At 41.2% G+C, this 27,151-nt stretch overlaps 1 protein-coding gene across 1 annotated transcript; it reads left to right on the forward strand.

The window, feature by feature from the left end:
• Window positions 1-317: 317 nt before the first annotated feature.
• Window positions 318-27,037, forward strand: hip1rb (huntingtin interacting protein 1 related b). Its single transcript, XM_074670390.1, has 32 exons — window positions 318-766; window positions 12,393-12,456; window positions 13,822-13,964; window positions 14,116-14,172; window positions 14,683-14,763; window positions 14,853-14,929; window positions 15,119-15,180; window positions 15,677-15,817; window positions 15,983-16,040; window positions 16,366-16,441; window positions 16,635-16,802; window positions 16,908-16,963; window positions 17,051-17,123; window positions 19,435-19,618; window positions 19,705-19,793; window positions 19,890-20,006; window positions 20,095-20,196; window positions 20,394-20,588; window positions 21,419-21,566; window positions 21,753-21,839; window positions 21,963-22,070; window positions 22,230-22,366; window positions 22,890-23,000; window positions 23,112-23,170; window positions 23,266-23,296; window positions 23,439-23,501; window positions 23,659-23,759; window positions 24,109-24,214; window positions 25,105-25,228; window positions 25,307-25,368; window positions 25,646-25,876; window positions 25,969-27,037. The coding sequence occupies exons 1-32, from the start codon at window positions 683-685 to the stop codon at window positions 25,975-25,977; spliced, it is 3,204 nt and encodes a 1,067-aa protein (XP_074526491.1). The 5' UTR covers window positions 318-682; the 3' UTR covers window positions 25,978-27,037.
• The last annotated feature ends 114 nt before the right edge of the window (window positions 27,038-27,151 follow it).

A 27,151-nucleotide genomic window follows, 5' to 3' on the forward strand; every position in this document is an offset into this window, starting at 1 on the left:
ATATTTATTAAAACCAAGATTAGTTCTGTGGTGAATGTATGAAGATTTTGAAGTAGTTTTTTTTTTCTTCCAGGCAGAAGCAGTTCATCCACATGAAGGATCATCCTCTGATTTTAATCTGAGCTTCATTTCCTGGTTCAGGCCATGTCACTGCTTGGTTGTTATTGAAAAAGCAGATGCAATCTCCGGATTAAAGGAGGGAGAGAAAAAAAACTGAAAAAATCCTCCTGGGTTTTGATTTCATGAAAATGACGTCACTGCGTACAGCCATACTGAAGAGTAACCAAAAACACCGAAACACCCACGGAGCGAGACATGGGGAAAATGATTCAGTGCACTTCATATGCTAGATTAAGCTGGAAAAACTGACACAGTCGTGAAAAGGGCTATGTTTAGAGTTGCGATAATGATGATGATGCAGGTGATGATGATGATGATTTCCTCCACCTTGGGGGAGGATCCGTCAACGTAACGCCGCGCGAGCTCAGTCACTTTGCATTTGCTCTTCCTCCTTTCGCCGCGATGCTCCTCCGGCAGGAATGAAGCACGTAGGCTGGAGATGCTTCACACACTCGGAGTCTGGGCTGGACATAGGAGAAAACGCTGACAATTTGTGGGTGGTTTTATCGGATTTTATTTGTAGTCTTTTTCTGTCTGAAACCATCGGTGTGAAAACTCGAGGATGAACACTTTGAACGCACGAGTGAGGAGCAGGCGGACCGAGGCCAGCCTGGGAGCAGAGAGGGAGCACTTTGATAAAAAGCAGGTAATTGTAGTCAGACATGTTGGACAAACAGCCTTTACAGACCTGCTGTGCTGCGTTCCCCTACATGTGTTTGTGTGTTTGAGTGTGTGGTGGCAGTGTGTGTGTGTGTGTGTCCCACCGCATAGGCCACATTTCCACCTGACAACCTTTCTCATAGAGGGACACCCACTGAAATGTTAAATTCAGAGAGACTCGCTGTTTTAATCACAGTGTAGTCCATATCTTTAAACATACATTCATTCCTCCTCGCTGAAGTGTGTGTGTGTGTCTGTATCATGCGGATCTCGTCCGTCCTGTTTGACCACCTGTCCTCCCTCACAGACATTTCTGTTTCAACCTCACAGAGGATACACTATGAGGTTTGTGATTTTATCCTTATGGAAAACTCTCATCTTTCTTCTGTTTCTTTTGATTGTGAGTACTGAAGGAATAAGGAAAACACAACAGGTGCTTTGTGGTTTCTGTCAGATTCCTCCACGCATTCATCATCTGTTAGTTAACCCTGCTCTTTACCAGCAGCATGCATGAGAAGCATACTTTGATGACTGGGCTGTTGAGTCTATGTTGGGATATGCTGTGGACTATCAGCAGGTCATGGTGCTGCTGTTTGAAATAAGACACACACCCTAGTTTGACTTGGAAACATGACACTCAAACAAGGCTGGGTAACTAAACAAAGTGTTTAACAGCTGCCCAAGTTCAGACAATCTCGCTTTTAGTATTTTGTTATCTAAAAAGGGCTGAGCTTTTCTGCCAGTGTGCTCTGGGAACCTGCTCTTCTGTCCTCTGTGCGCTCTAAAAAAGGGCAGAAATAAATGTCTTTAATGTTAATGTATATATCTTCTCCAGTGTTTCCCTTTATGAGAATATTTGTTGGTTAGAACAGCAAATTAGCCCAGTATGGATTCAACACTGGCCACTGTCGCCTCAATAGCCCCCATGCCATGTGGCAAATGTTTAACAAGGCATGTTGTGAGAAGGACAGGTGTGTCGGGCATATTCAGAACAAAGTGAAACTACCTGGATTAATTGCTCTTAGTAGATGTACTGTTGCTGAGTAGTATGCTAGTTTGTGCTCACAGGGTGACAAATAGGTTAAGTGGGCAGTGTGAGGAAACATGCTGAGCCCTGGTTGGCTAGTGTCCAACATTATGGAGAAAATAAATTACATGGCCTCCCAGTTAGCATATCACCACACAAGCAGAGGTAGAAAATAAGACTAAAGTGTACTTTCTAAGCACCTGTAGTTTCCAGAGTTTTTTTTTTTCCTTCAAGTAACTTGTAACTTTTGAACAGGTTAGCAAAACTACTCTCATTTAATTAAAAATACAACTTTAACTCATTCACTGCCAGCCGTTTTAGCACATTTTGACCTATCTTTCAAGACCCATTGGATATTGAGTTCTATGACTCTGTAAACACAGAAACTACGAAATAAAGAGAAGGCTCTCTTCTTTCATCAGAAAAAAAAATTGTCTCTACCTTTTTCTGTTCTTTAGCGGGCAACGTTCCACACTGAAATGACGTCTATATACGTCAATGGCAGTGAAAGGGTTAAAGGGAACAATCAGCATTCCCATAAAACTTAATTACATTTTGAAGCAAAGTCAAAGTCAGGGACCATTAGGGATGGGTACTGAATTAGGTACTTTTATAGGTACCGACCGAAATATGTCAAAAGTACCGGGAACCGATTCACGAAAAATCAAAAGGTACCATGTTTAGGTACCTAAATGTATCTTTGTGACTATGAGGGAGTGGAAAAGTAGGCGATTTTCCATGCTGGACATGAACACAGCATTACAAGGTTATATATTAAAGAATATATATGTCAAATTTAAAAACAAAAATTAAAAGATGTAATACAAAAATTATACTATTAAACAAATTGATATTTTTTTTACCAAATGAGCACAAAAAAGTATTGAAAATTGGTACCGTTGAGTACCGGTACCAATTGCCAGGTACTGGGCATCGGTACGGTATCGTTTTTTATGTGAAAGGTACCCATCCCTAGGGACCACTGTTTCAGTATGTTTTGTTGTTGTTCCATATGAAGTTGTATTATATGTACTCAATCATTGTATTCTGGAGTTAATAGTTAAACACAATCTTGAGTCCAGTAGCTGTAAACCAAAACAAAGAGGTGACACATTTCAGAGCATGTAAACTCAGGAATCTAAGTAGTTACTGAACCCTCCACATATTGTGCCATGTGCCATGATTGAAGACGCTTCCTACGAGCATCCTGTGAGTAATTAAAATTCCTTTCCATTATAGCTGCTAAGTTTTTACAAGGCAGCAGTTTGTGCCTTCCTTTATCAGATCAATACATCCTGTTCATACCTCGGCTCTGCTGATTCATCCAGCGCACAGCCTCAAACTCCTCCTCTGCTCTCCACTCTCTCCTGTGTTAACTGCACTTTGGGTTGTCCCCGGTACCAAGGTGAAACGTCTCACACAGCGCCCAGTGTGTGTGTGTTTGTGTGTGTGTGCAGTGTTTGCCTTCCTCTGCTCCTGTTGCCTGAGTGAGCACTCATGAGAGAAAGAGGGGGATGGGAGTACCGGAGGGTAAACACAGAAAGCCTGTGAGTGGGAGTGAAGAGAGAATTAAAAACACCTTAATCAGGATTTTTTTAACAGTCTTTTGTGTTTACCTGTTTAGTTTTGTGAAATCTTTTGATAAAAACCATAAACTATTGTTTTATAAAAATATTTCTTCTGCTTCAAATTGTTAAATGCTATTTTATATCTTAGTGTTCAGAGCAGTGCAGCAGGATTGTTTACATTCTCATGCATTGTTTGCGCAACATGTTATCATAGTACGGCTGTCTTTTAATGAACTAGATCCCCATCAATGACAAAACCACAGTGCAACTATGATGATCCTGATAATGCAGCTATGTGCTGTATGTGTGTAACCCTGGGTATGCTCATTTTTGTGCCCCGGCAGATGTGACGGCTCATAATTGCTAGCATCATGTGAATCACAAGCTAACTCACCAGCTCTGTGATTAGGCCAAAAAGTAATCAGGTTACTGAAGAACAGATGAACTTCTGTTGGATCTTTTTCTCAATTCATAATTTAATCAGGCATAAAGCAATATTTAACTTAATTGTGAGCCAAAACCAAAGTGTGTGAAGCTTTTTAACAGTTATTTATTTTTTCTTTAATATTTGTTCATGTGGAACATTTAAACAAGTCAAACTCTTGTTGAAGACTTCAAATCATGATTGTGAAAAAACATTAACTCAGTGGTCACCAACCTTTTGGAGCCCAAGATCTCTAAACCCAACCAGCGTGAATGAAAGATCTACCTATTAAAGACTTGAGGAAATATGGAATACACATTATGCTTTTCCAGTTTTAACGAGCCTAGATGTATGAATTCTACTCAAGCCCCTCATATTTAAGCGTTATAAGCTGTTTTGCTTACCTGCTAAAACTCTTTGGATGTTACGACTTTTACCTTTTTACATAATGAGAAAATGGAACTTTCGTGTCTAATAAATTCTCAATTAGAGCCATTAAGTTACCTGCAATTACCATCTGTTACATGTCAAAGCAGCATCACTTCAAAACATCATATAAAAGACACTGAAGTTAATGAAATGGCTGTGGCTGTATGTCTGAGGGGACTTGTAGTCTGGCTCATAGCTACAAACAGCCAGTCAGAGACAGTCAGCAGGGAGGCTGACAATGAGATGGCTCCTGTTCTTTGATTTATCTTCATGTGACTCTGTGTCTATCAAATTAATATGACGATTGAATAATAAGGAATGTTGCACACACAGCATTTTTTTCATTAAATATGTTCTTACCATTATTGCTTTAAATGTCCCTTTTGAAGTGATACAAAGGTTTATCTTATCAATTTTGTCTTAATAGCATTGCTTTAAAATAACAGACTGGCTGACGCACGTTATATATAATACATTTTTATACTAAAACCAAAAACTGGGGTTTAATATCTATACAATTAAAGTTATCCATTGTTCGTAAAGTGGAGAGTGAAGTTAAATAAAATAAATAGTGACAATTTGTCAGTGTGCACATCCTGCCCCCATTGAGACATTGATGCGAAATACACGCAGGCACAGCACTCATCATTACAGTATCCACAAACTGATTAAGATGAAGGTTAAATTAAGTACAACCCACACAGAGTGACAGAGGGAACTTCTGCTGCTAAATCTTATAAATCTGGACATCATCTGAACTAAATCTGAATTGAAGTTTTCCCCGCTATTCTCTGGATACACGGGATATGATGAATCATTACAGCATAGAAAACACAGAGGTAGATGATAGTGCGTCTTTAAACACTGGTAAATGATCATAGTAAGCTCGGATTTGAATCCCTCAAGCAACTTTTCTAGCCATAGTCTGCATTTGTCTATAATGTGTGAGTTACGGGGTGAAATGATAGACTGTATAGTGGACAGTGTGGCTCCGCCATTTATCATTGTACAGTTTTGATGCCAAAATACCGCCGTCTCAGGCGCCACCATGGTAGCAGTTCGCAGCCAGAGTCTGAGCAGTAGAGACGATGAGGGATTCTGGGAGAATCTGAGTGGAGCTGGATGACAAAAATAATAATTATTTTTTTTCTTTCCAGAGTCTAATCTCTTCTTGACTCCACCTCCCGACATATTTTACGATCTCCGAAAAAAATACATGAGAACGGCAGCTGTCAATCATCGTTAAACGTTATGTAAAGCCTCATTTTTAACCACGTATAACCAATGAAAACTAAACTTTTCAGAAAAAAAAGAGGACTTGAATACAAGACAGCCAAATGATATCTTCATATCACCACAAAAATCGGACGTGAGAAACATTTCTACGAGGTGTAATAATTTTTTTAAGTTTGACCAAAACCCATCTGGAATGACTGGGAAGCCGTGTTTTTTAACCTTGCTGCATCCAGCCACCAGGGGGAGCAGTTTTTGTGGGGACCTCACTTTGAGCCGAGGAAGCGGACGTCAATTTTTTTTACAGTCTATGGGTGGAACTCCATCATGCGTGATGCGGAGTGATTCATTTTTCTATTATTTTGAAGATCTACCAGGGAAGCTTCAAAGATCAACCAGTCGATCGCGATCAACTGTTGCTATAATTGTCTCACTCCAGGTATACTTTGTCATCCTTAGATTATTAGTAGTATAGCGATAGAGGGGTTTTCAGATGATGTCATCAACTTGAGATCGGCCATGTTGGAGGCGCAGGTGTATAGGGCTCATGCCGTAGAAAAAAAGATGCTGTGTTTTTGGCTGCACTAATTGGTCAGATCGAGAAAAACATCTCACATACATTTTATTACCAAAATTTTCTTTGAATATTATATATTCAAAGGTTTGGTTTGGGTTTGTAGAAAGTGCATCACTCAGATCATGTGAAGCATCCATGCCGTTGAAGAGTTTAATAGAGAACAAAAGGTGTCCAGGGTGGGCTTACCGGTTTTAGATTTATTGCTTGTGTTGATGTGGGAGAGATCGTAAGAGAGGATGGACCAAAACACAAAAATCTTAATAAGAAATCAAAATAACAGGGGGAAATTAGAGCTTACAGTGAATATTGTTTAGAATAAATTGGGGAAAGTGATTTGACCTCACTTTGTATCATTGCTTTCTAATGCAAGTCAGTTTAATTATAGCATTTGTGGCTGCCCTCACCTCATGTGTGTGAGCGAGCTGTGGTTAATTCTGTTTATGTCCCTGTCAGCCAGATCCCCAGCAGCCTGTTGCATTAAGCTGATAAGGAGCCGTAGTTAGCTCTTTTGTCTTTCTTGGGTTGTGCTTGGTGAGAAGCAGCTCTGGTGAAGCACTGATGCTTTGACTTTCACGTCCCACACTGTGACACATCAGGATTTTAGGGCTCACTACGTGCGCCGTTGGATGGTGGAGATGTAGAGGTATGAAGGAGCGAAGGAGGCAACGATGCAGACCGTGCAGTGAGTGTGTGGCTACAGTAATGCTAGCTGGCAGCAGACCTTATGGCAGGTCTGGAGGATTAGTCCAGGCTTTCCCTCCCTCTCACTTCTATCTGCTGCTTTGAGGATTTACTGGAGCTTGAACCAGATGCAGCGCTAACTTGTCTGGTTGCCACACGGTTAACGGTGTCAGCATGTCTGGAAAGCTTCGAAGGAAATTCTCTGTTAGTGAAAACTTTGGATTATATTTGTTTTTTGTCCTTACGAAGATGGTATCTGTGTGTCTTTGTGATTGTGTGTGTGTGTGTGTGTGTGTGTGTGTGTGTGTGACCTGTGTTAGTTGTTCTGGTACTCCATACTGGTGTCATGATACAACATGAAAAGTATAATAGACATTTGATGGAGCATAGTATGACGCAGACTTTTGATCATAGCTGCTGATTTTTAGTGAATTTGTATTTTTGCTATTTAGAGTTTTTAGATTTATTTGTGAAGTTAATGGTGAAGATCTGATGTGCTTCCTATCGAGGTGTATACTGAAAATCCTCTGCTGTAAAACCTATCTTGGACGTTTATTCTCACAGGATTTAACATAGTTCAGCTTCAGGTTAATGAGGTTAAATATTTCATGGTACAGCTTGTGGCATTGATGTCAGTTACAGTTTGGGATACAGCACCGTAGCTGCTAATCACATGTTTTGCAAACTGTTTTCAGGAACTGCTCCTTTACCTCTCCTCCTGTCATCAATGTCCCCCTCTTCCTCCGCCCTCCTCATCATCCTCACCCTCTCCCCGTGCTCTGACTGACAGGCATCCTGAATGTACTATGAGCGTCTCCCTGCAGCCTCCCTGCTCAGCGGCCATCTGTTGAAGCCTCAGTGCCAGTGCCTATGTGCCAAAGCGCGGCCCCCATCCAACCCAATCTTCTCCCCCAGCTGTCCGCCTTCCTCCCCAAACAAACCCCTCATTGTCACACAGGCCTGCCTGCTCGCCCACTGCACTTGCCCTGAGTAAACGAGCAACTCGCAGTTCATTTGCGTCAGAAGTTTGCGGGGGGAGTCTCCGGTTAACCAGTGCACCCATCTCTCTCTACAAACGCCACAGTAGACCTTCTGTGCTTTGTTGCATGGCCATGTATGTTTCAGCCTGTAGGTCTCTGTAAGAGAGGGTGTGGGGTGGCTGCTCCCTGGTTTTCTTTAAAAAAAAAAAAAAAAAAAAGGGGCTTTTACTGCCTTTGGTGGGTTTATGTCCCCTGCTGCTGAAATGTGATAATGTTACAGAGATGTGACATGGATACTGAGCCATTGTTCGAGGCTAAAGTACTAAAGGGGCTCTTTCTGATGCTATTTACAACTTCCTCAACACATTGTGATTCATGTTACACAGGAAGATACTCACTGATATAGACTATAGAAGAGGGCTGAGGTTGAAGATGTTACTGCTGTAATGCTTGGATTGTATGCTGGATTAGTCTCTTATATAATCCTGATGCTGCAGCTCGTTTGCTAACACCGTAAAGAAACAAAAGGCTCCAAACAGATGTAATGATAGGACATATAAAAACAAGTAGGGATAAATTTATAAACCATCAAAGTTTTTTTTCTGTTGGTGGTGAAGATTGGAGAGCATACAGCCTTGGTTTGAGATCTGTGCCGGCTGTTTTTCTTCTGGTTTTACAACAAAACAAAAAACTTGCAAGACTGGTTAATTGCAACACCTCCGCAGCACAGAGGACTGTTGAATAGAAGTTATTCTCTGCCTGAATATTTTTAGCACACTTCCTTCCAACCAAAACACAGCACCCATTTGTGACCAAACTGATTTAAAGCCTCAGTAAGCAGTGGGTGTTGTCTTGGTCGTCTGGGGTAATTGTTCTGTCTAGTCTCAGCTTTGATCACTGTATAATTGTTTTCTGTTTAGTGAAACAATGATTGACATCTTTCTGGTACGATCTCAAAAGGTAGTGTCATTGGTACTATGTTGGTCTGTAATTAGGAACTGTTCTCAGCGTTGGATAAAAAACAAATAGATTTAAAATTGGAAGAAGAAAAAGAAGTTTTCAAAAGCCTCGTACCACAACTGCAGGTCAAAAAGAAAAGTTTGGATGCTGTGTAAGATGTTGATGACAGCTGAATTTGATTGTTTGAAAATCATTTAAACCCCATGTTCAGTTGAAACATTTTTTATATAACTAACCTAATGTTGTATAGAATTGTAATGTTTTTTTTATAAAAATGTATGCTGAGCAACAAGTTGGAAAAGGGAAAAATACTTGGAGAGGTTTGTAACAGGTTTGTAACATCACTGAGGACAGAGGGGTATTGCAAGTCGAATGAGGCCATGTCAACTCGTAGCCGGTTATCTGGGAAGCCGCATATATTTTTAATCCACAGGAAACAACAGTTTTGAGTCACTACAAACAATGTTTGCTGAAAAAAAATCCAAAGTGAAGATTTTGGAAAACTCAGGTGAAAACTCAGGTGAAAATGCAGAGTGACAGCTGAATGACTCATTCTGATTGGCTGGCATGGGTTTTACATCTGAAAAACACTGCTAAATATGGGCTTTTAATGTTCAAGCAGCACTTATCAGCGGGTTTGCCTGCTGCCTGTGGTTAAACGTGTTTTTGTTTTTAAATGAGCGGGGGATATTCGTTTTTCAAAATACCCGGCTACGTGTCCATGAAGTTAAGATAAGAGTAGGTTCACCCCTCTGTGAGAGACTGTGTGAGCAAAACGGTCAGCTTTGAAATGATGTTCCTCTGTGTAAAATTGCAAAGTTCAGTAGAAGTGAATTTCAGTATCTAAAGTCCATAATATCATAAAAAGATTCAGAGAATCAGAGGATATCTTTGTACATGAAGTACAGTATGAAAAGTCAATTCTGTATGTCTTTGATCTTTAGGCCCTCAGGTGACACAGCCATGACTCTGCAGTGGAAATCACTGCATGGGCATAAAAATCTTTCAAAAACCACTTGGAGTTTCTTGTTGCATCCAAAAATGTGGGTTGAAACTTTAATATGCTAAGTAGAGATGGGAATCGAAAACCGTTTCCTGTTGAGAATGGATAAGAAATGTTTCCATCCATTGATATCGTTAGCCTTTGTGCTTAACGATTCCCCTATCAATTCATTACATTGTGCCGGAGCCTCCGGGCCTTTTGTTGGCTAATCTGCTGCAGCTATCTTAGCTTAGCAGTTAGATAACATTTCCCAAGAAAACTCTGATTCAGGATTTTCAGCCTGAAGTTTTACTGAAGAACTGACTTCATAAAGAAATGTACATTACGCTCTCTCAGGAGATTCATATTCAGTACATTCAAATGGTATAAATCACCTTATTTACCAAAATAACAAAACGGCGCAAGCTTGATGCTAACGTATATGAGAAACTGCATTGATATGCTAGCAGTTAGCATACATCAGTATAACTTCAGCCTCAGAATAGAATTTCATCTTTGATCACAGAAACATATCACATCAACTCTTTATAAAAAATACTGAGAATTTCAAATGTCAAAAGCTAACAGGCGATTGAAAGGCTCATGGCTGACTTCATAACTACAGAAAGCTTCCAAACAACTTAAACCGTTGCTATAACCACTTTGACACACTAGATGGCCTACTTAAATTATTCATATATTAAAACACAGAACATCAACGTCACGTTGTGTGCAATTTTTACCTGATTCTTATGCCCAGAAATATCCAGACTCAGGGACCAATTACATTTTATTCACTTAAGGTATAAACTCAATTAAATGTTGTTGACACAGAAAACCTGTAAAGCTACTTTTTGTACCAAGAAAATTCACAACAGGAATTAATAAGGGAACTGATAAAGAATAGGATTTATAAGCAGAATCGATAAGGGCATCGATAATGAGAAAATCTTATCAATTCACATCACTAATGCTAAGAAAAAAACTAAAACAAACATGAGCCACAACAGCTGCAACTTATCTGTGTCTGGACTCATTTAAGATAAACTAAGACTAAATGAAACATCATGGATGTGTTGTGTTGTCCTCTGCTTTAAGGAGGACCACCCTGCTTGTTATCAGTGCACAGTTCAAAAGCCAGCATTATGCATGATACGGTAGACATGCATTTGTAGCCATAACATGAGCCGTAAGGAATCTGGGAGGGCACTATTAATGAAGAACAGTCCAGCCTGCTTCACCTTTAACATTCAGTGAGATGGTGAAATCCTATATCAGGAAAGAGTGACACAACTTTTCACTTTAGAAACTGGTCTCTTCTGTTACCTAATGTTTGAGTGTTGTTAAAAGAAGAGGTGTTGCAACACAATAGTACTTGTGCTTCTGGTCCAACTTTCCTGAAATGTGTTGAAGGCATCAAACTTAAAATAATAAAACATTTTCATTAAAGAAAAGCAATTTTCAGTCTCGGCATTTGACATGTTGTCTTTGCTCTATTTTGGCTTTAATTAATTTGCAAATAATCAAATTGTGTTTTTGTAACATAAAAACATATCCTCCAAGCTTTTGGGGGAATTTAGGTTGTATGACTTTGTTATCATCTGCTCATAATTCAGCTCCTTCCTCCAATTTTTAACTAAGACCAAGCTTTAAAACTACTACACCTTACCCATGTTTTCTCTCTGTGAGTCCCAAACACAACTTCTGTTGTCCACTATTGTTTTTTGGAGTGTGGGTGTATCTTAGAGCAGCAGCCAGACAGTTGTTCTCAGATTTATGCCCCTCAGTGAGAAATTGTGCACATGCAGCTATGATGATAGAAGTACAACGGGATTATAGACTTCTAGAAATGTAATTAAAAAAACAACCTTTTGTAATTGATGATTGACAGAAATTAACATTTGTTGCACTTTTTTCTAAAATCATTCAGAATGATGAGATGATAAAGAGGAAAAGTTTCTCAGAAAGTTTCTGAGTGCACAGTCAGTACCATGACAGCAGCCTGAGGCCAGATCCATTGTTTTTGCTCAACTGAGTGGCACAGAACGACCTTTCTCACTTAACTCTTCGTCTCCTCTCGCTGAGCTGTGATGCTATTGGCACAGGACATAACCATGAAAAGAGCGCTCTCATGAAACACGGTCAGATTGCTTTTTGCTGTGCTGTGCTTCACCTGAGGTCCGTTCAGATAGGAGGACATCTCCATGTCTGTGGGACAGATATGGAGCTGTGTGGAGATCCAGACTCTGTGTGCTTTGTGTGTTGCTCCTTTTTTCGGCGACACTTGTTTTACCTGTTGAGCAGGTTGTGTTGAGCTGTGTCTTGTGATGATCTGTCTCTCTCAGGCTCATTATCAGGAGGATTTTCAAACACGTTAACCAAGGTTTTGTTATCTTTTACTCTAAGCTTTCATTAAGAACATGGGGTTAAATGCACCACACATTTGGCATTTCAGCTGACATGTAGGTATTTTAGTCGAACGAAGCTTGAAGAACAGGCTTTGATATGTGCATCAGGTGAAGTTATTATTATCTGGACTGTTTATGGTCAGTAAACATCAGGCAGACTGTACGCTGAGAGCTGCCCAGCAGACAGTGTACACAGTGCAGATTCATTGTGTCTCTGATTCATTCTTGTCCTCACATTTTTGCTGCTCCGTCTATTATAAGCCTCACAAGTGGTGGCTGTGTGGGTGGAGAGGGAAGATGTTCAAGTTTTGGGACTAACTCCTCTTTCCTCTTCTCTTTTTAGTTAAGCAGCATCAGCAAAGCCATCAACTCCACTGAGACGCCTGTGAAGGAGAAACATGCTCGACGTATCCTTTCTCATCGATAAATTACCAGGCACTGTTTTTCTCTCCATTTCAGTCCGTAGTGTCTGTGCTTCGTCTTGTGGGGTATTTTTTATAGGTCCCATATTCTGCTCCTTTTCTGCAGTTTAATATGGATCATTGATGTCTTCATGAAATGGTAGTAACATGTTTTGGTCCAAAAAGCCAATAAATCAAGCACAGCAGCATTGTTTCCAGGCTCTCATAGCCCCTCTGTTCAGAACGCTCTGATTTAGTGGGCGTGACCTTCATATGTAAATGAGCCACAACTGATACCGCCTCGCTCTTCAGCATCACTGAGGGCGGCGCCACGAGCTCCGAGTGCACAATGTTTAGAAAACAGCGAAAACAACAGGCTAACCGCAGCTAAAGTTGACATCCTGAAGCTAACACAGAGACAGGGGGGACACTGAGGAAAAGCTCTTACATCTGCTCCACAGCACACAGCATTTAAAATACTCACATTTCCAGGGTCTGAAGTTTGTTGGAGGATGGTTGGTAATGAGCCTGGATTCAGGACCAGTCTATTCGCTAGCCGTCTGTTGTACTGTCCAAAGTTGGAAAAGCAGTCAGCTGTGAAGTGACTAGCACACACATGCACAGTTTTACTGAGTGTGGCTGGAACATTTCCTTGATAAATTAACTCTAGCCACTTAGTCTTGCCTTCCTTAGAGATGGGAAGCTTGTGCATGGAACTATGTGGCTGTTTACAGCCAAAAACAGAGCAGTGATGACTCTTAGACTTTGGCAGTGGGTGGGGAGGAGGTTCAGGGTATCTGCTCTGGTGGACCAATCAGGTCAGACTTGCTCCTGATTGGTCAGGAAAGGGAATCGCTGATGTCAGCAAATCCCCAAAATCCAAACAGCTCGTTTTAGGTCAGGATTTTACATTCACAAGCACTACTAAGTCCAGGTTTTGTCATTAAATATCACATTTTGTGGGCTGGGAGAAAAGCCAAAGACCCACAAATTTCACTAAAAGACTTTATAAGGTGATATTTGCATAATATGGGACCTTTTAGTCAGAAATAAACATCACTCTTTTGACAAAAAGTAGATGTTTTTGTTGTTGTTTGAGCTCTGTTTATGACATTTTCACATGATGAAGCAGTGTTTTAGTGCGGGTGTGCTGTAACTAAGCCTGCTTTGATACACGGTTGTCATCAGGAGCACTTGTGTGAGATCCATCCACAGTGGACAAACAGAGTGTACAACAACAGGAAAGTACAGTCAAATTGTAGCATCTTTATTGGATGTGTAGATCTGTGATGTTTGGGGACTTTTAGATTGTGTTGTAAATGTATATAGATTTTGGTGTTAGTCAGTGTCTCCTTAACCTAATAACAACAGGAATCATCCTTGGGACTCACAGGGAAAAAGGGGCCTACACCTTCTGGTCCTATGCTCTGGGTTTCCCTCTGGCCAGCAGCTCCATCCTCTGCTGGAAGTTCTGCCATGTGCTGCACAAAGTCCTCCGAGATGGACACCGTAATGTAAGCACTACTTCCTCAGGGTTTGTTAAAGACTGGAGAAATTAATTTGCAGTTGTTGTAAGAACTGAAAAAGCAGCTCCTCAGAGAGTTTGGTTTTACTGATGTGACTGAATGTTACTGGAGGCCTTCATTCAAGCTCTCACCTGCACAGGTCCTACAAGACTGCATGAGACATCACAGCTCCTTAGTCGAAGTTGGGAAACTATGGGTGAGTCTTTGCATCTTTTTTTGTTTTTACAACTCCTCTGTACAAGTGTTTGAAAATATTCAAAGAATCAAAAGATTCAAAGCAGGGATACACAATATACATGTGTTTGATTAGATATCCTGTAAGGCCTGATTTCATCTCTGTGGAAATGAAAAAGAAAGCTTTAACTTGATAGTGCTGTTTTTTAAATGTGGAGAGTTACAGAAGACACTTAACTCGCAGGACTGTAATTGAGTTGATTGTTTTGTGTGCTTTGACCTTTCTGACTACGTCTTAAAAGATATTTTTTGTGGGAAGTTTTGTACTTGACCGCATTTTGCACAGCATCAAGCAAAACAGCAAGCTGACTGGATGACTTCTGCACTTCAAAAGCATCAAATCTTGTCTCATTTTATCTCATTCATATCTGAAAAATTTAATTATGCTTCATTTATGCAACATTTTTAAGAACTCTGTTTACGTTGTGTTCTGGCTGCTCTGATCCTGTGATTGTTCACTTTTTTGTTTCAGGGCAACCTCCATGACAGATATGGACAGCTGGTTGTGCTGTACACTAAGCTGCTTTGCACAAAAATGGAGTTTCATATTAAGGTAAAAATATCCTTGTTCACAGGTTGCACCTTATATGATGAATATGCATAAAAGTATGAGATCTCAGCTTCCTAAACTTTCTTTTGCAGCACCAAGATATCCCACCAAACCTGGAAGTGACAGATGAAGAGCTGGAGCGCACTGCAGGAACTGATATTAATAATGTGTGAGTGTCCAAATGATGCAGAAATAGAGTTTTTAACAACATCTTAGTCCTCGATCTCATTCATTGTCAGTCATAGCATCAAACTGTAAAAAGGAGCTTGATTAACGTCACAGGGTCACATCATCATCATCGTTGTGTCTCAGTGGGGCCTCTCTCTGTCTAACAGAGGTATCAACTTCTCCCCTGCAGGTTCCAGCTCACAGTGGAGGTGTTTGATTACATGGACGCAGAGCTGAAGATGGCCGAGACAGGTGAAAACAAAACTCCTCCCACCTTTTCCCTGATCTGGCTCTCCCAAGGAAGAGAAACTTGAGCTACTGAGCAGAGCTGCTGCCTGCTGACATTATCTATTAATGCTGAAAAGTCAGGCGCCCATTTGAGAAATGTGGTTTGTCCGTTTTTCACAACCAACATGTTTTTTTTTTTAACAACATGACCCACTTTTTTACTCTTTTTTTTTTTCCTGTTTACTTAACTGTGTTGTAACAGATGAGGAAATGCTTGAACTAAGAGGACATTAAGTTGATTTCCTTCAGTTTATCTGTGATGGTATGCTTCACCCAGGCCTGCGGGGTGGAGGCTTGGGATCACATTTCAACACCATAAACAAATTTTGCAGCTTTGTACTAGAACTCGTACTGTACTCAACGAAGATATCAGGATGAAATCTCAACACCTGTGTTTAAAAAGCCTCATTTTAGGAACATTTTCTCTCTCTCTTCCTCCTATACTTGATCTCTTTTCTAGTAATTCGACAGCTCAACACATCCATCGCTATCTCCACCCTCACATCAGGCCAGTGTAGGCTGGCTCCACTCATCCAAGTTATCCAGGACTGCAGTCACCTCTACCACTTCACCGTCAAGCTGCTATTCAAGCTGCATGCCTGTAAGAACAATTTTAACTAAGCTAGATATGCAGCATGCTCCTTATCCTTTGTAATCATGCTAAAACGAGAAAACAATATATGGATTTAATTTTCTGAGATACTGTGTGTGACACCTTTAAGCAACACCCTATTATTAAAATACTGCACCATGCCTGTGATGCCAGGTCTCCCTGCTGACACTTTACAAGGACACCGTGATCGTTTCCATGACCAGTTCCGCAGGTAGGTGAAGCACACTTCAGGTCATGACTGAATACATACACCAGGTAGATTGAATCATTTTAATCGCTAAAGGAAGTGTGCAAATATGATCCTGCCTCACCCATTCACCGCAGCACTTTAAACAGATGCAAATCTGCCCTTTGCTGTGTTCCTTCCCACTCTTTGTGATGTGTGTCTCTGTGTCACTCTGTCACCAGACTCAGATTATGTAACTGAATTGTTCTTTTAAACAAAGCTTTTCAGTCTTTTTTTCTGTGGTACAGTTGTATGTGTTTATACATGAATACAAGATGAGTTTTTATAGTTGACATTCTTTGTCCCACAGCCTTAAGACCTTCTTCAACAGAGCCAGAGACATGCTGTACTTCAAGAGACTGATCCAGATCCCAAAGCTGCCTGATGTAAGAGCAAAGAGGGATGACTCCAGTGCTGAGTCACAGCCTGCATGTCAAATGTCAAAGCCCCCCAAAACCTAACACTGCTAATGTTAGCTACGATCTACAGCTTTCCCCTCGTATTCACATATACAGCCAAACACACATTTAACACATCACTGTTACTGCATTAACAGCCCTCTCCTTTTCCCCTTGTCAGTCCCCTCCAAACTTTTTGCACGCTGCTTCACTAGCCAAACATGTTAAGCCGGTGGTGGTGATCCCTGACGAGGATGAACCAGAGCAAGGGGACGATGACGACGACGACCCCGAGCCGCTCATTGAGGTCAGCGACATGTCAACATCCAGCATCCAGTCACAGCCACAGGTGAGGCATCAGTGACCGGCACATGAGTTAAAAGATCTATTCAAGGGATAACATAACATCAGGTATAGAATTAAACTTTTCTTGTCATCTTTTCACCTTTCTCAGCAACTGGACATATTTGATCAGGCGTTTGGACCCCCAAATGGAGGCTTCGATGACAGGTGAGCTGTATTTTAATCTGTCACAGAGTGTCTCTCTGGTGGTTTCTTTTTTCAGCACACCATGACTGTACATTTTCTGTCCGGCAGGGATCTGCAGATTGAGAGTCTGAAGCGGGACTTGGAGCTGTTGAGAGCCGAGCTGGAGAGGGTTAAAGCAGAGGTAAGGACTGCGGGACTGAATCACCTGGTGCTAAGGTTTCAGACTTTTTTTTCTCTAGCAACGAAAAGGTGTGACAGCAGATGACATAATTATCTAGGTGCAAAGGAATCTGGGTCATGTGTGGGGTGGAGGGAAATGCTGCTCCTGAAGTGTGGAATGTGGCAAGTAGCCTCCGAGACAGGCCTGTCCACAGGATAGTTTGACACCACAGATTCCAGGTTACAACCCTTTGACCACCTCCATTTTCCCCATTCTCTCTCCCTTTGTCTGTTTTCCTTTGTATTTTTTATTTTATTTCGGGTAAATACAGCCACACAAAGAGAATAGTAAGACTTTACATTATCAAGACATCATCTGGTGAAGTCAGTAAATCAAGTGCAGACACAGTGATATCAAGTTGCTTAGCCCTTAATTATTTATAAGGCAGATTTAAAGGTCCAATATTATGCTCCTTTTCTGCAGTTTAAGATGGATCATTGATGTCTTCATGAAATGGTAGTAACATGTTTTGGTCCAAAAAGACAATAAATGAAGCACATCAGCATTGTTCCCAGGCTCTCATAGCCCCTCTGTTCAGAACGCTCTGATTTAGTGGGCGTGACCTTCATATGTAAATGAGTCACCGCTGATACCGCCCCGCTCTTCCACGTCCCTGAGAGCAGTACCAAGAGCTCAGAGTGCACAATGTTTAGAAAACAGCAAAGCTCGTTTACCGTAACATTACAGGCTAAAACAACAGGCTAACTGCAGCTAAAGTTAGCATCCTGAAGCTAACACAGAGACAGGGAGGACACAAAGCTCTTACATCTGCTCCACAGCACACAGCGTTTAAAATACTCACATTTCCAGGGTCTGAGGTTTGTTGGCGGATGGTTGGTAATGCACCTAGATTCAGGACCAGTCTATTTGCTAGCCCTCTGTTGTTCTGTCCAAAGTTGGAAAAGCAGTCTGCCGTGAAGTGACTAGCACACACATGCACAGTTTTACTGAGTGTAGCTGGAACATTTCCTTGATAAATTAACTCTAGCCACTTAGACTTGTCTTCCTCCGAGATTTGATTTGATTTGATTTTGATTTTATTTCGGTCATGTCAGCACACTTATACAATATCACACATTGTCAATAGATGATCACATTGTACATGTCTGAAAGGGAAGACGGGAGAAGCAGAGCTTATCTAGTCCCGTCCCCATTTCCTCAATATTTAGTCTCCTCTTTTTCACATATCATCAGATTATTATGGATTTTGATTCCATTGACAGATGTATGACATAGTTCTTGATTGTCTTTTAGTGTCCATATTTGATCGTTAATGTCCATCACTTGGCTTATAATATCACTTCATTCACTATCATTGTTTTGGAACATTTTGTCCTTCCTGCTGTCTTACAGACCAAACAAACCCACATATTTACGTTTCAGCATTCTTCAGGTGTTGATAATATTTAGATGATACACACTTAGCTTTTGTCATTTTCATATATATAAAGGTCATTTTGACATTTTTTTTTCTTAAATATGTTCATGGAACCACTGCACCTGGTTTCTCCTGGAGATGGGAAGCTTGTGCATGGAACTATGTGGCTGTTTACAGCTTAAAACAGAGCAGTGATGGCAGTGATGGCTGCTGGAGCAGCAGCGGGGGGGCAGGGAGGGGGTTTTGGGGTATCTGCTCTGGTGGACCAATCAGGTCGGACTTGCTCCTGATTGGTCAAAAAAGGGAATTGCTGATGTCGGCAAATCCCCCAAATCCAAACAGCTAGTTTTAGGTCAGGATTTTACATTCACAAGCGCTACTAAGTACAGTTTTTGTCATTAAATATCACATTTTGTGGGCTGGAAGGAAAGCCAAAGACCCACAAATTTCACTAAAAGACTTAAAGTGATTTTTTCATGATATGGGACCTTTAATTAAATTGAGAAATTAAAAAGTCCTCTACATCTTATGCTGGTGGTTTAAAAATCAGTCCAAGAACAGGTGAAGAGATTAAAGAAATATAACGATAAAAAATTTGAAATGTATGATGTGAAATAATAACTGTAACATTTTAAATAGTTAGGGGATAAAAGGTGAAACAAAAAGAGTAAAAGGCAAATGGATTTCAGAAATGATCAAGCGTGGACATGCTGAAAGAAACTGGGGCAACGTTTGATGAAGTTTAAAGAGAGTTATTATCAATTGGTCTCCATATGTATAAAAAGGTTAGAGGTGAAACTGAATTTGGCTGAAAGAGGAGACTCTTCTCAAATGAATCTGTACTGGCACCATAAAATAGTTTCTCAAATGTAGACCTCTCTCCTCTTCCTAAAGGCCCAGCGATACATCACTCAGCTGAAGTCCCAAATCAACAGTCTGGAGGCAGAGCTAGAAGAACAGCGTGCACAGAAACAACGAGCTCTGGTGGAAAATGAACAGCTGCGCATGGAGCTGGAGGCTACACGTCGCCGAAACGCTGAGCACGAGAGCCTTCAGTCTACCTTCATCGAAGCAGAAAGTGAGACACAAAGTCAACAGTTTCTGTTTGAGGCAACAAAAAGTTGAACTCTCCAGTACATTCAATCATCTCTCCTCTCTGTGCAGAGCGAGCGCAGGCCACTGAGCAGAGGTACAATAAGCTGAAGGAAAAGCACACAGAGCTGGTGTCCAGCCACGCTGAACTACTGAGGAAGGTACAGATACACCTCAGACCGGTCCACACTGATGTTTGCTTTTAATTTCAAGACAGTACTTGTTTGTGTAATTTCAATTGCTTTGGTTACTTTCAGAGTGCAGACACTGTAAAGATGCTGTCAGCCACACAGCAGACCCAGGACGAGGTGGAAAGAACCAAACAGCAGCTTTCGTTTGAGGTTGATCGAATAAAACAGGAAGCTGACATGAAGGTTGGTGGGACATGTGGCTCTGAGAAGTAAGTCTTTAGTTTCTCAATTTAGATTTACTTTTATTGAGTTTATTTTCCCTTCACCATAGTTGGAGGAGCAGAAATTTGAGATGGAGAAGCTGAGGAGAGAGTTAAACGAGAAGATGGCAGAAGTGACACGAATCAAGGCAACTCTGCAGAGCAGTGAGGTGGTGAGTGTGCACGCCACTATCAAGTAACCTTTGAGGAAAGTAAATTCATCTTCATTCAACATTCAGAGTGTTCACCAGCTCTGTTTCTGAAAGCTTGAGGCTCTTCACACATTTCCGCATGGACTTTGTCTCAGACACTCTGAGCCATCTGCCTCTTCTGGCTTCCCTCATCCCCCGTCTCTCCTTCTTTTTGCCAGGCTTCGGAAAAAGTGAACAGCTCTGTGACGGCTCTGCAGGCAGAGAAGGAGCGTCTGATGCGGTCTGTGAGTGAGAAGGAGGCGGAGCTGTCCTCGCTGCGGCAGGCTTCGCAGGTGCAGCAGTCATCGCTTCAGCAGGAGCGAGAGAGGAGCAGCAGGGAGCTGGGAGAGCTGCAGGGCAAACTGCAGGAGAAGGTCAGTCAGGACAGTCGAGCCCGGCTCAGCAGAGTGAGCAATAAGGCTCCACTTTATACATTTGGTTTTCATTCAGCAGGATTTAAAGTCTGCTCCCTTAAGATAGAGAAACATAAAATCTGAATCATCCCAAAGGTGACCTTGCTTCTTTTTTGTGCTTGTCTGCAATATTAAATGTTAACAATGCAACACTCTCAGTCACTTTAATTATGATGCACAGATTATTCCTCTAATTTTAGTCAATCAGCATGAATCAAAATATCTACTGTGGAGTGCATTCATTTATGGGATGTTTTAGAAAATGTCACATACTCTTCTTTCTGAATCCACCATAAGGAATAAATGATATGGAGGAGACTTGAAACACAGTTTTGCATTTTGTAGACGGCTAGTTGCATGGATAATCTGTACAAAAATTGAGGACAGACTGGATTTGAGGCTAAGTACAGCTGGAAAAGTCTGCTGCAGTGTAATTTGGAGTGTGTGCCCTCACTGATTCATGAGCACATACAAGAACTGAAGAGCTTTTTCACCTCGCTCTACTACGTACAGCGTTTATTTTTAGAAAAAAGTTATCTACCTTTGCTCACTGGGTAGCTCACAAGTGCACTTCAAGTATAACCTTTCACCTGCACTCTCTGTTCCCCTGTACACTCTGCAGACTTCAATTTGAAAAGGAATGAGACTGTATTGGGTCAGTCTAGCTTTACTGTACACCTTGTTGTTAATACCACCCCACTATCAGTGTGGTGTACAAACCAACTTGGCGAGTGTGTGATAATCTCCTCAGTGTGTATTCTCATATAAACTCTGTCTTTGCATGCGTTTAGTCAAATCAGGAGGAGCAGCTGAAGCAGAAGCTCCTCGAGGAGCAGTTTGCTCTGCTGCAGGGAACCATCGTAGAGGCTGAAAACATCATCCAGGATGCTGTGGCTAAGCTTGATGATCCCCTGCACATACGATGCACCAGCTCTCCAGGTCAGACCCTTATTGTTTCATTCTTCAGCAAACAAAAACAAAACTGGAGTGATTGAGTACAAAAAAGTGTGAATTAAATACCTTTAAAGATAAAAACACGGCTCCATGTTTTCACATGTACAGTATTATGTTTGTCCTGGAGATCAAGCTGATGTAGTTTTTCAATCCTCTGTCTTCAAAACACAGATTACCTCGTAAGTCGAGCAGAGGCCACGCTGGGCTCCATAGACAAAGTGAAAAAGGGACATGCAGATTATCTGGGCAGCATGAGGGGTGAGTCAGATGTGCTCTGTGTTTACTCTGACAAGATCCCACTGACCTGACCTTTAGAAGCTTTTCTATGTGTCTTATTAACGTGGCTCAATGCTCTCCCTCACTGTTTGCTGTCGTATCCAGATGCTGGAGGGCTGCTCAGGGCTCTGACCCAGTTCTCCCACTTGGCTGCGGATACGATCATCAACGGCAGTGCCACTGCACACATGGCTCCTACTGACCATGCAGACAGTAGGAACATTACATATTACTTCTGTGGCATTAAACCAACCATGATGTAGTTGTTTTGTTGTTTATTTCCAAACACAGATTCTTCTAGCAGCATTTTAGGAGGTGTGAGTTTGCAGGTTTATGCCCTATGCTTCATTACTTCTTCTCACATCCCTGCAGAGCTGACAGAGAACTGCAGAGGCTGTGCCACTGAGAGTCTGCAGTTCTTTAAGGATTTGAAGTCCAAGACCTCCCTCCAGAGGGCAGACCCGGCCTCCATCCGCATAGTTGTTCAAAAGATCCTGCACTTGGGTCAGGTGAGGGAAACCTTTCTTAAATGGTTCATACACTTGCTGCACTAAATGCTGAATAAAGGACAGAGCATGCACAGTAGTTTATTATTTTGAAGGATTTTGCTTGCAGATGCTGGCTCTGCAGAAGATTACTGTTAGATAAAACTGTGATCACTCATAATCCACCCCTTTTTGGTCAACATACGTCCTTCTGCTCTGCTTACAGGCTGTGGTTTTAATGCAAGATGTGCAATGCTTTTCCTCTTTTATTCATCATCATCATCATAATCAGAGCAGAGTTTGCACAGTGTGCATTAATCTCATGTTGATAAGCTGCAAGTAGTGACAGATGGTGCATTGTTCTCTGGCCTCTCTTTTTTACTTTTTCAACCACAACATGATTTTAGAACAGCCACATAAATGTCTTGCATCCAAAACACACCTGATAGGTTGGTCTCAAATTAGTGTGAAACAGCCATGAACTGGACTTTAATTCTCTTGTATTTTTATCTATAACTGCTTTTTGTTTTCCTCTTGTTGTTTCCAGGAGCTGAGGCCTAAAGGCATGGATGTCCGTCAGGATGAACTTGGTGATTTGGTTGATAAAGAAATGGCTGCAACATCAGCAGCTATTGAAGAAGCTGTTCGTAGAATTGATGTAAGTTGCGTACATCTTACCTCAGGACTAATATGTATAATAAGTTTATCTGTAACATTGTGTTGCACGAGTACTATTACTGATGGATGTCGTGTATGCTTATGCGTTTAGGAAATGATGAATCAGGCACGAAAAGACACATCAGGAGTAAAACTGGAGGTTAATGAAAGGTTTGTTTGTCTCTGGGTGTTTTTTTCTGTCATTTTAGCACAAGTCACTGTATTGTTTTTCTCTTACTGTTATTTCTCTCTTTCTTGTTTTGCAGAATTCTGTTCAGCTGCACAGACCTGATGAAGGTATGCAGTGTGTTTTAGTGTGTTACCTTGAAGGTAGCCAGTTTTGTTCCTTGCTGAAGCTGTATGAAATTTAAAAATAACATCCATCCAAGTGATTTTTTTTTTTTTTGCTTCTTCTCTGTCCTCTCCCTCTCCTGAACAGGCCATCCGCATGCTGATCATAGCATCCACAGACTTGCAGAAGGAGATAGTCGAGGGAGGAAGGGTGAGTCACACTGTTCTTGATCTGAATCCAAAGCAAGCAGCTTGGTCTTTGTTCAGCAGCTTAAGTTTTTTAAGATTAAACTGAGAGGTGCACTGCTCCTCTTGAAAACAAACAGTAAACTGAAAGGTATGATTGTCGTGATGTGCTTCTCATCAAGGGGGCAGCTACAATTAAGGAGTTCTACGCCCGCAACTCTCGCTGGACTGAGGGACTCATCTCTGCAGCCAAGGCTGTGGGATGGGGAGCCACAGAGATGGTGTAAGTTAAAAAAAGAGATTTCAGTTTCTATGTCACCAGAAGTATTTCATGTTACATTTTAAAACAAGAGAACTGTGACACTAAAACTCTCCTTTTCAATCATTTGAAAACAATTATTTCAGGTTCTATGATTGTTGCTTGTTTTAAGTAATTTCTGAAACGCTAAATGGATGAAAGGGCTGTTTGTGAGTTAGGTGGCTTTCATAAATTACTGTTGTTAGACCCATTATTGGAAACACTCCTCAAAACATTTAATTGATGACTGGCTGTAACATCTGCCATTTAAAGCTGTGTTCTTTCCAGCTGAGTGGTTCAAAGCTGTATTTTGTCTTTACCTGTATCTTCACAGGGAGTCAGCTGATAAGGTGGTGCTGCACACGGGGAAATATGAGGAGCTGATTGTTTGCTCTCATGAAATCGCAGCGAGCACAGCACAGCTGGTCGCTGCCTCAAAGGTGATAATCTTATTCCGGAAAACATACGCCTATAATAACTTTAAAGTGCATTAATTACTTCAGACATGGATTACAATGTTGTAAACTGTCTACTAATATAAATATTCACAATAATTTTCTCTTTTTGATAGAGGAAACTCTATAGCCGCGTTTTCACCAAGCAGACCAGTTCGGTTCAACTCGGTACGGTGTGCATTTTGTGGCGTTTCCACATACTTATCACAGGACAGATCCCTAAAAACCAAGAAGAGCCGGCCTACTTTTTTGGGACCCTTTTGTATGGGTGCCAGACTGAACCGATGTGCTCTCTGAAGGTGGAGCAACACACTGCAGACGTTTGCAGACGTCACTTACCCCGACAGCGGCTGTATTTCACCTGCCGTCACACAGACTTCTCTGAAACGAAGCTTGATTGCACTTTGTATCAAAGAGCTACATGCCAATCACAAAGAGGACGAAATGCTGGATGTCTTCCATCCATGCTCTTAGTTTACTGTGTTGCGTTTTTCTTCTTTGTTGGATTTAATAGCGGGGTAAACTGCTATGGCGTCACGCTATTGTTTAACAGCTGTGGCTTTCTGCATCCGGCTTACACGCCGCCTACTACGAGAGGGCACAGTTTGCTGTGGAAACGCAAACGGGATCAGGCTTAACTGTACCAATCCGTCCCAAACCGTACTGAACCGACCCGGACTGCTTGGTGGAAACACGGCTTATGTTTCATCCCATGATTCAACTTACTGAATGAAACCATTTAGTGCCTCTTACCCACTTTTACTCATCTATTTCCACACAGTTTCGTAGCATTTTGACTTCATGATTAATTTCTACTGCATAGTTTTCTTTTGTTTTAATGTATAACTAATGTATAACCTCCCTAATGCTCTCAGGTGAAGGCAGACCGTAACAGTAGGAAGCTGACAGTCCTCCAGCAGGCTTCTCGCCATGTGAACGAAATGGCAGCTAATGTGGTGGCTTCAACAAGGACAGGCCAGGAGCACCTGGAGGAAAAAGGTGAGTGTGGATTTGACTGTTGAAATGATTATTATTAACAGTAAGGAACATTTGTTCAGTAACACATGTCCTGTGCAGATACCATGGACTTCTCTGGTATGTCCCTCATCAAACTGAGAAAAGAAGAAATGGAGTCTCAGGTAAGAGATGCGAGACTGGCTTAAGGTTTACATGTACCTTACTTTCCTCTAGGGGCAGAATTAACTTTAAGGCATGAACTCAAATGGGTACAGAAATGTTATTTCACTATTGCTAGAGGGATTTTTATTAGTTTTCTCCTACAATATTCAAAACTGGAGGCTCATAATGCATGCCCTAATCTTCCACTGTCAATAAAAACTAACAAACCTTGATTACAGCAGAAACCATTCCTAAGTTTTAACAAATGATCCCCCTCTTTGCTCTCCTGTCCCTCAGGTAAAGGTGCTGGAGTTGGAAACCAGCTTGGAGAACGAGCGTCTGCGTTTGGGTGAGCTGAGGAAGAAGCACTACGAGTTGGCAGGCGTTCCTCTGAGTGAGGTGCCCGAGGGAAACGGCGACGCCTCCTCTCTGTCTAATCCTGCCACCATGTCACCAAAACCCAGCAAACCAGCTCTGATGAAAAAACCTGCGCTGGCCCAGAAACCCTACGTACTACCCAAAACCCCGGTAAGACGTGTGAAGAAAATGTGTTACTCAGTGCATTAACCAGTGTCTTACTGATAAATACTTATGCCTCTCTTTTCATTTGTTTGTTGCAGTTGAAGTGATGCCTGAGCCAAAGAGGACTGACCGAGGATCACCTTTTTGTGCTGGAATCATATGCTGACAATCCTCTGCTTTGTGTCACTTTCCCCTCCTTTCTTTTTCCATTTTCTTTTCTTTTTTTTTTGCCAAGAAGCCTGTTTTTTGTCTCTTGATGCCTCTGAGGGAAATCCTGTCTTTGCTCCCTTTCTTAGAGGTGCACATCACAGCAGATCCCTTTTTATTTGAGTATTTGGAATCAAGAACAAAAACTTTTACTATTAAAAAGATACAAATTTACTGTTTTACTTTAAAGCTGTGTGAAAGTATTTTTAGCGTATTATGAAAAGTTTAGATGATTGTTCACTCTTTTAGAAAAACAAACCTCTGATAATCACAAATTGACAGCATATCTCATTCTTGTATGTCAGTAGTTTTTACATCAGCTTTGTACAGCCTCTTTGCACACTGTTTTTGGCGTTCATGATGTAGCACATCACATCTTTCTTAATGTACACGGTGTGCTTTTGATGGCGTTTGACTATATGGAAACTGGGGCATCATGTGGGCACGTTGCAAAGTTCTACATACCTCTGGCTCTGCCTTTATGACGGTTGTTCCTGGTGTGTGCAAAAGATCGTTCTTTCTCACCTGTATGAGATTGTCACTGAGGCCTTGAATTTTACAGTACTACACTGAATGATACCTTTAAGGAAACACAGTCTGGAAAAGAGTGTGCAGCTTACACTAAGTATAATTTATACCTGCACTCAACTCTTTGAACCTAGTTATTTTGTTAAAGCATTAAGACTAAACAATGCACACAAATATTGGATGTAGATGTCCCTAATAACCCACTGCTTTTTTTCAGCTGAATGTGGAGAATCTAGGGTTAGTTTGTGAAAAAATACCACGGTGAAGTCCTCTTCAGCCTCTGGGAACTTTTCTTACAGGGTCTTAAAATGCATCGTTTTACGTTCTGTCTTTCCTCTGTTTGAAATGTCTTTATAAACTCAAATCTATTAATATATTTTAGTAAAGATAATGGTGGTTTCTCCTTGTAAGAAGTGTAAATGTCCAACACAAATGAACAATAAATGTTTGATTTAATATTTTGTGTTGAACTTAAATTATTTGGTTTTACTTGATGAAATATCTTCTCAAGAATGACAAATTATAACGGAACCCATACATAAAGTT

Source organism: Halichoeres trimaculatus, unplaced genomic scaffold (genome assembly GCF_033239565.1).
Source record: "Halichoeres trimaculatus isolate MK-OKI-2021-1 unplaced genomic scaffold, fHalTri1.1 fHalTri1_scaffold_5, whole genome shotgun sequence".
In the NCBI taxonomy this organism is placed as follows: domain Eukaryota; kingdom Metazoa; phylum Chordata; class Actinopteri; order Labriformes; family Labridae; genus Halichoeres; species Halichoeres trimaculatus.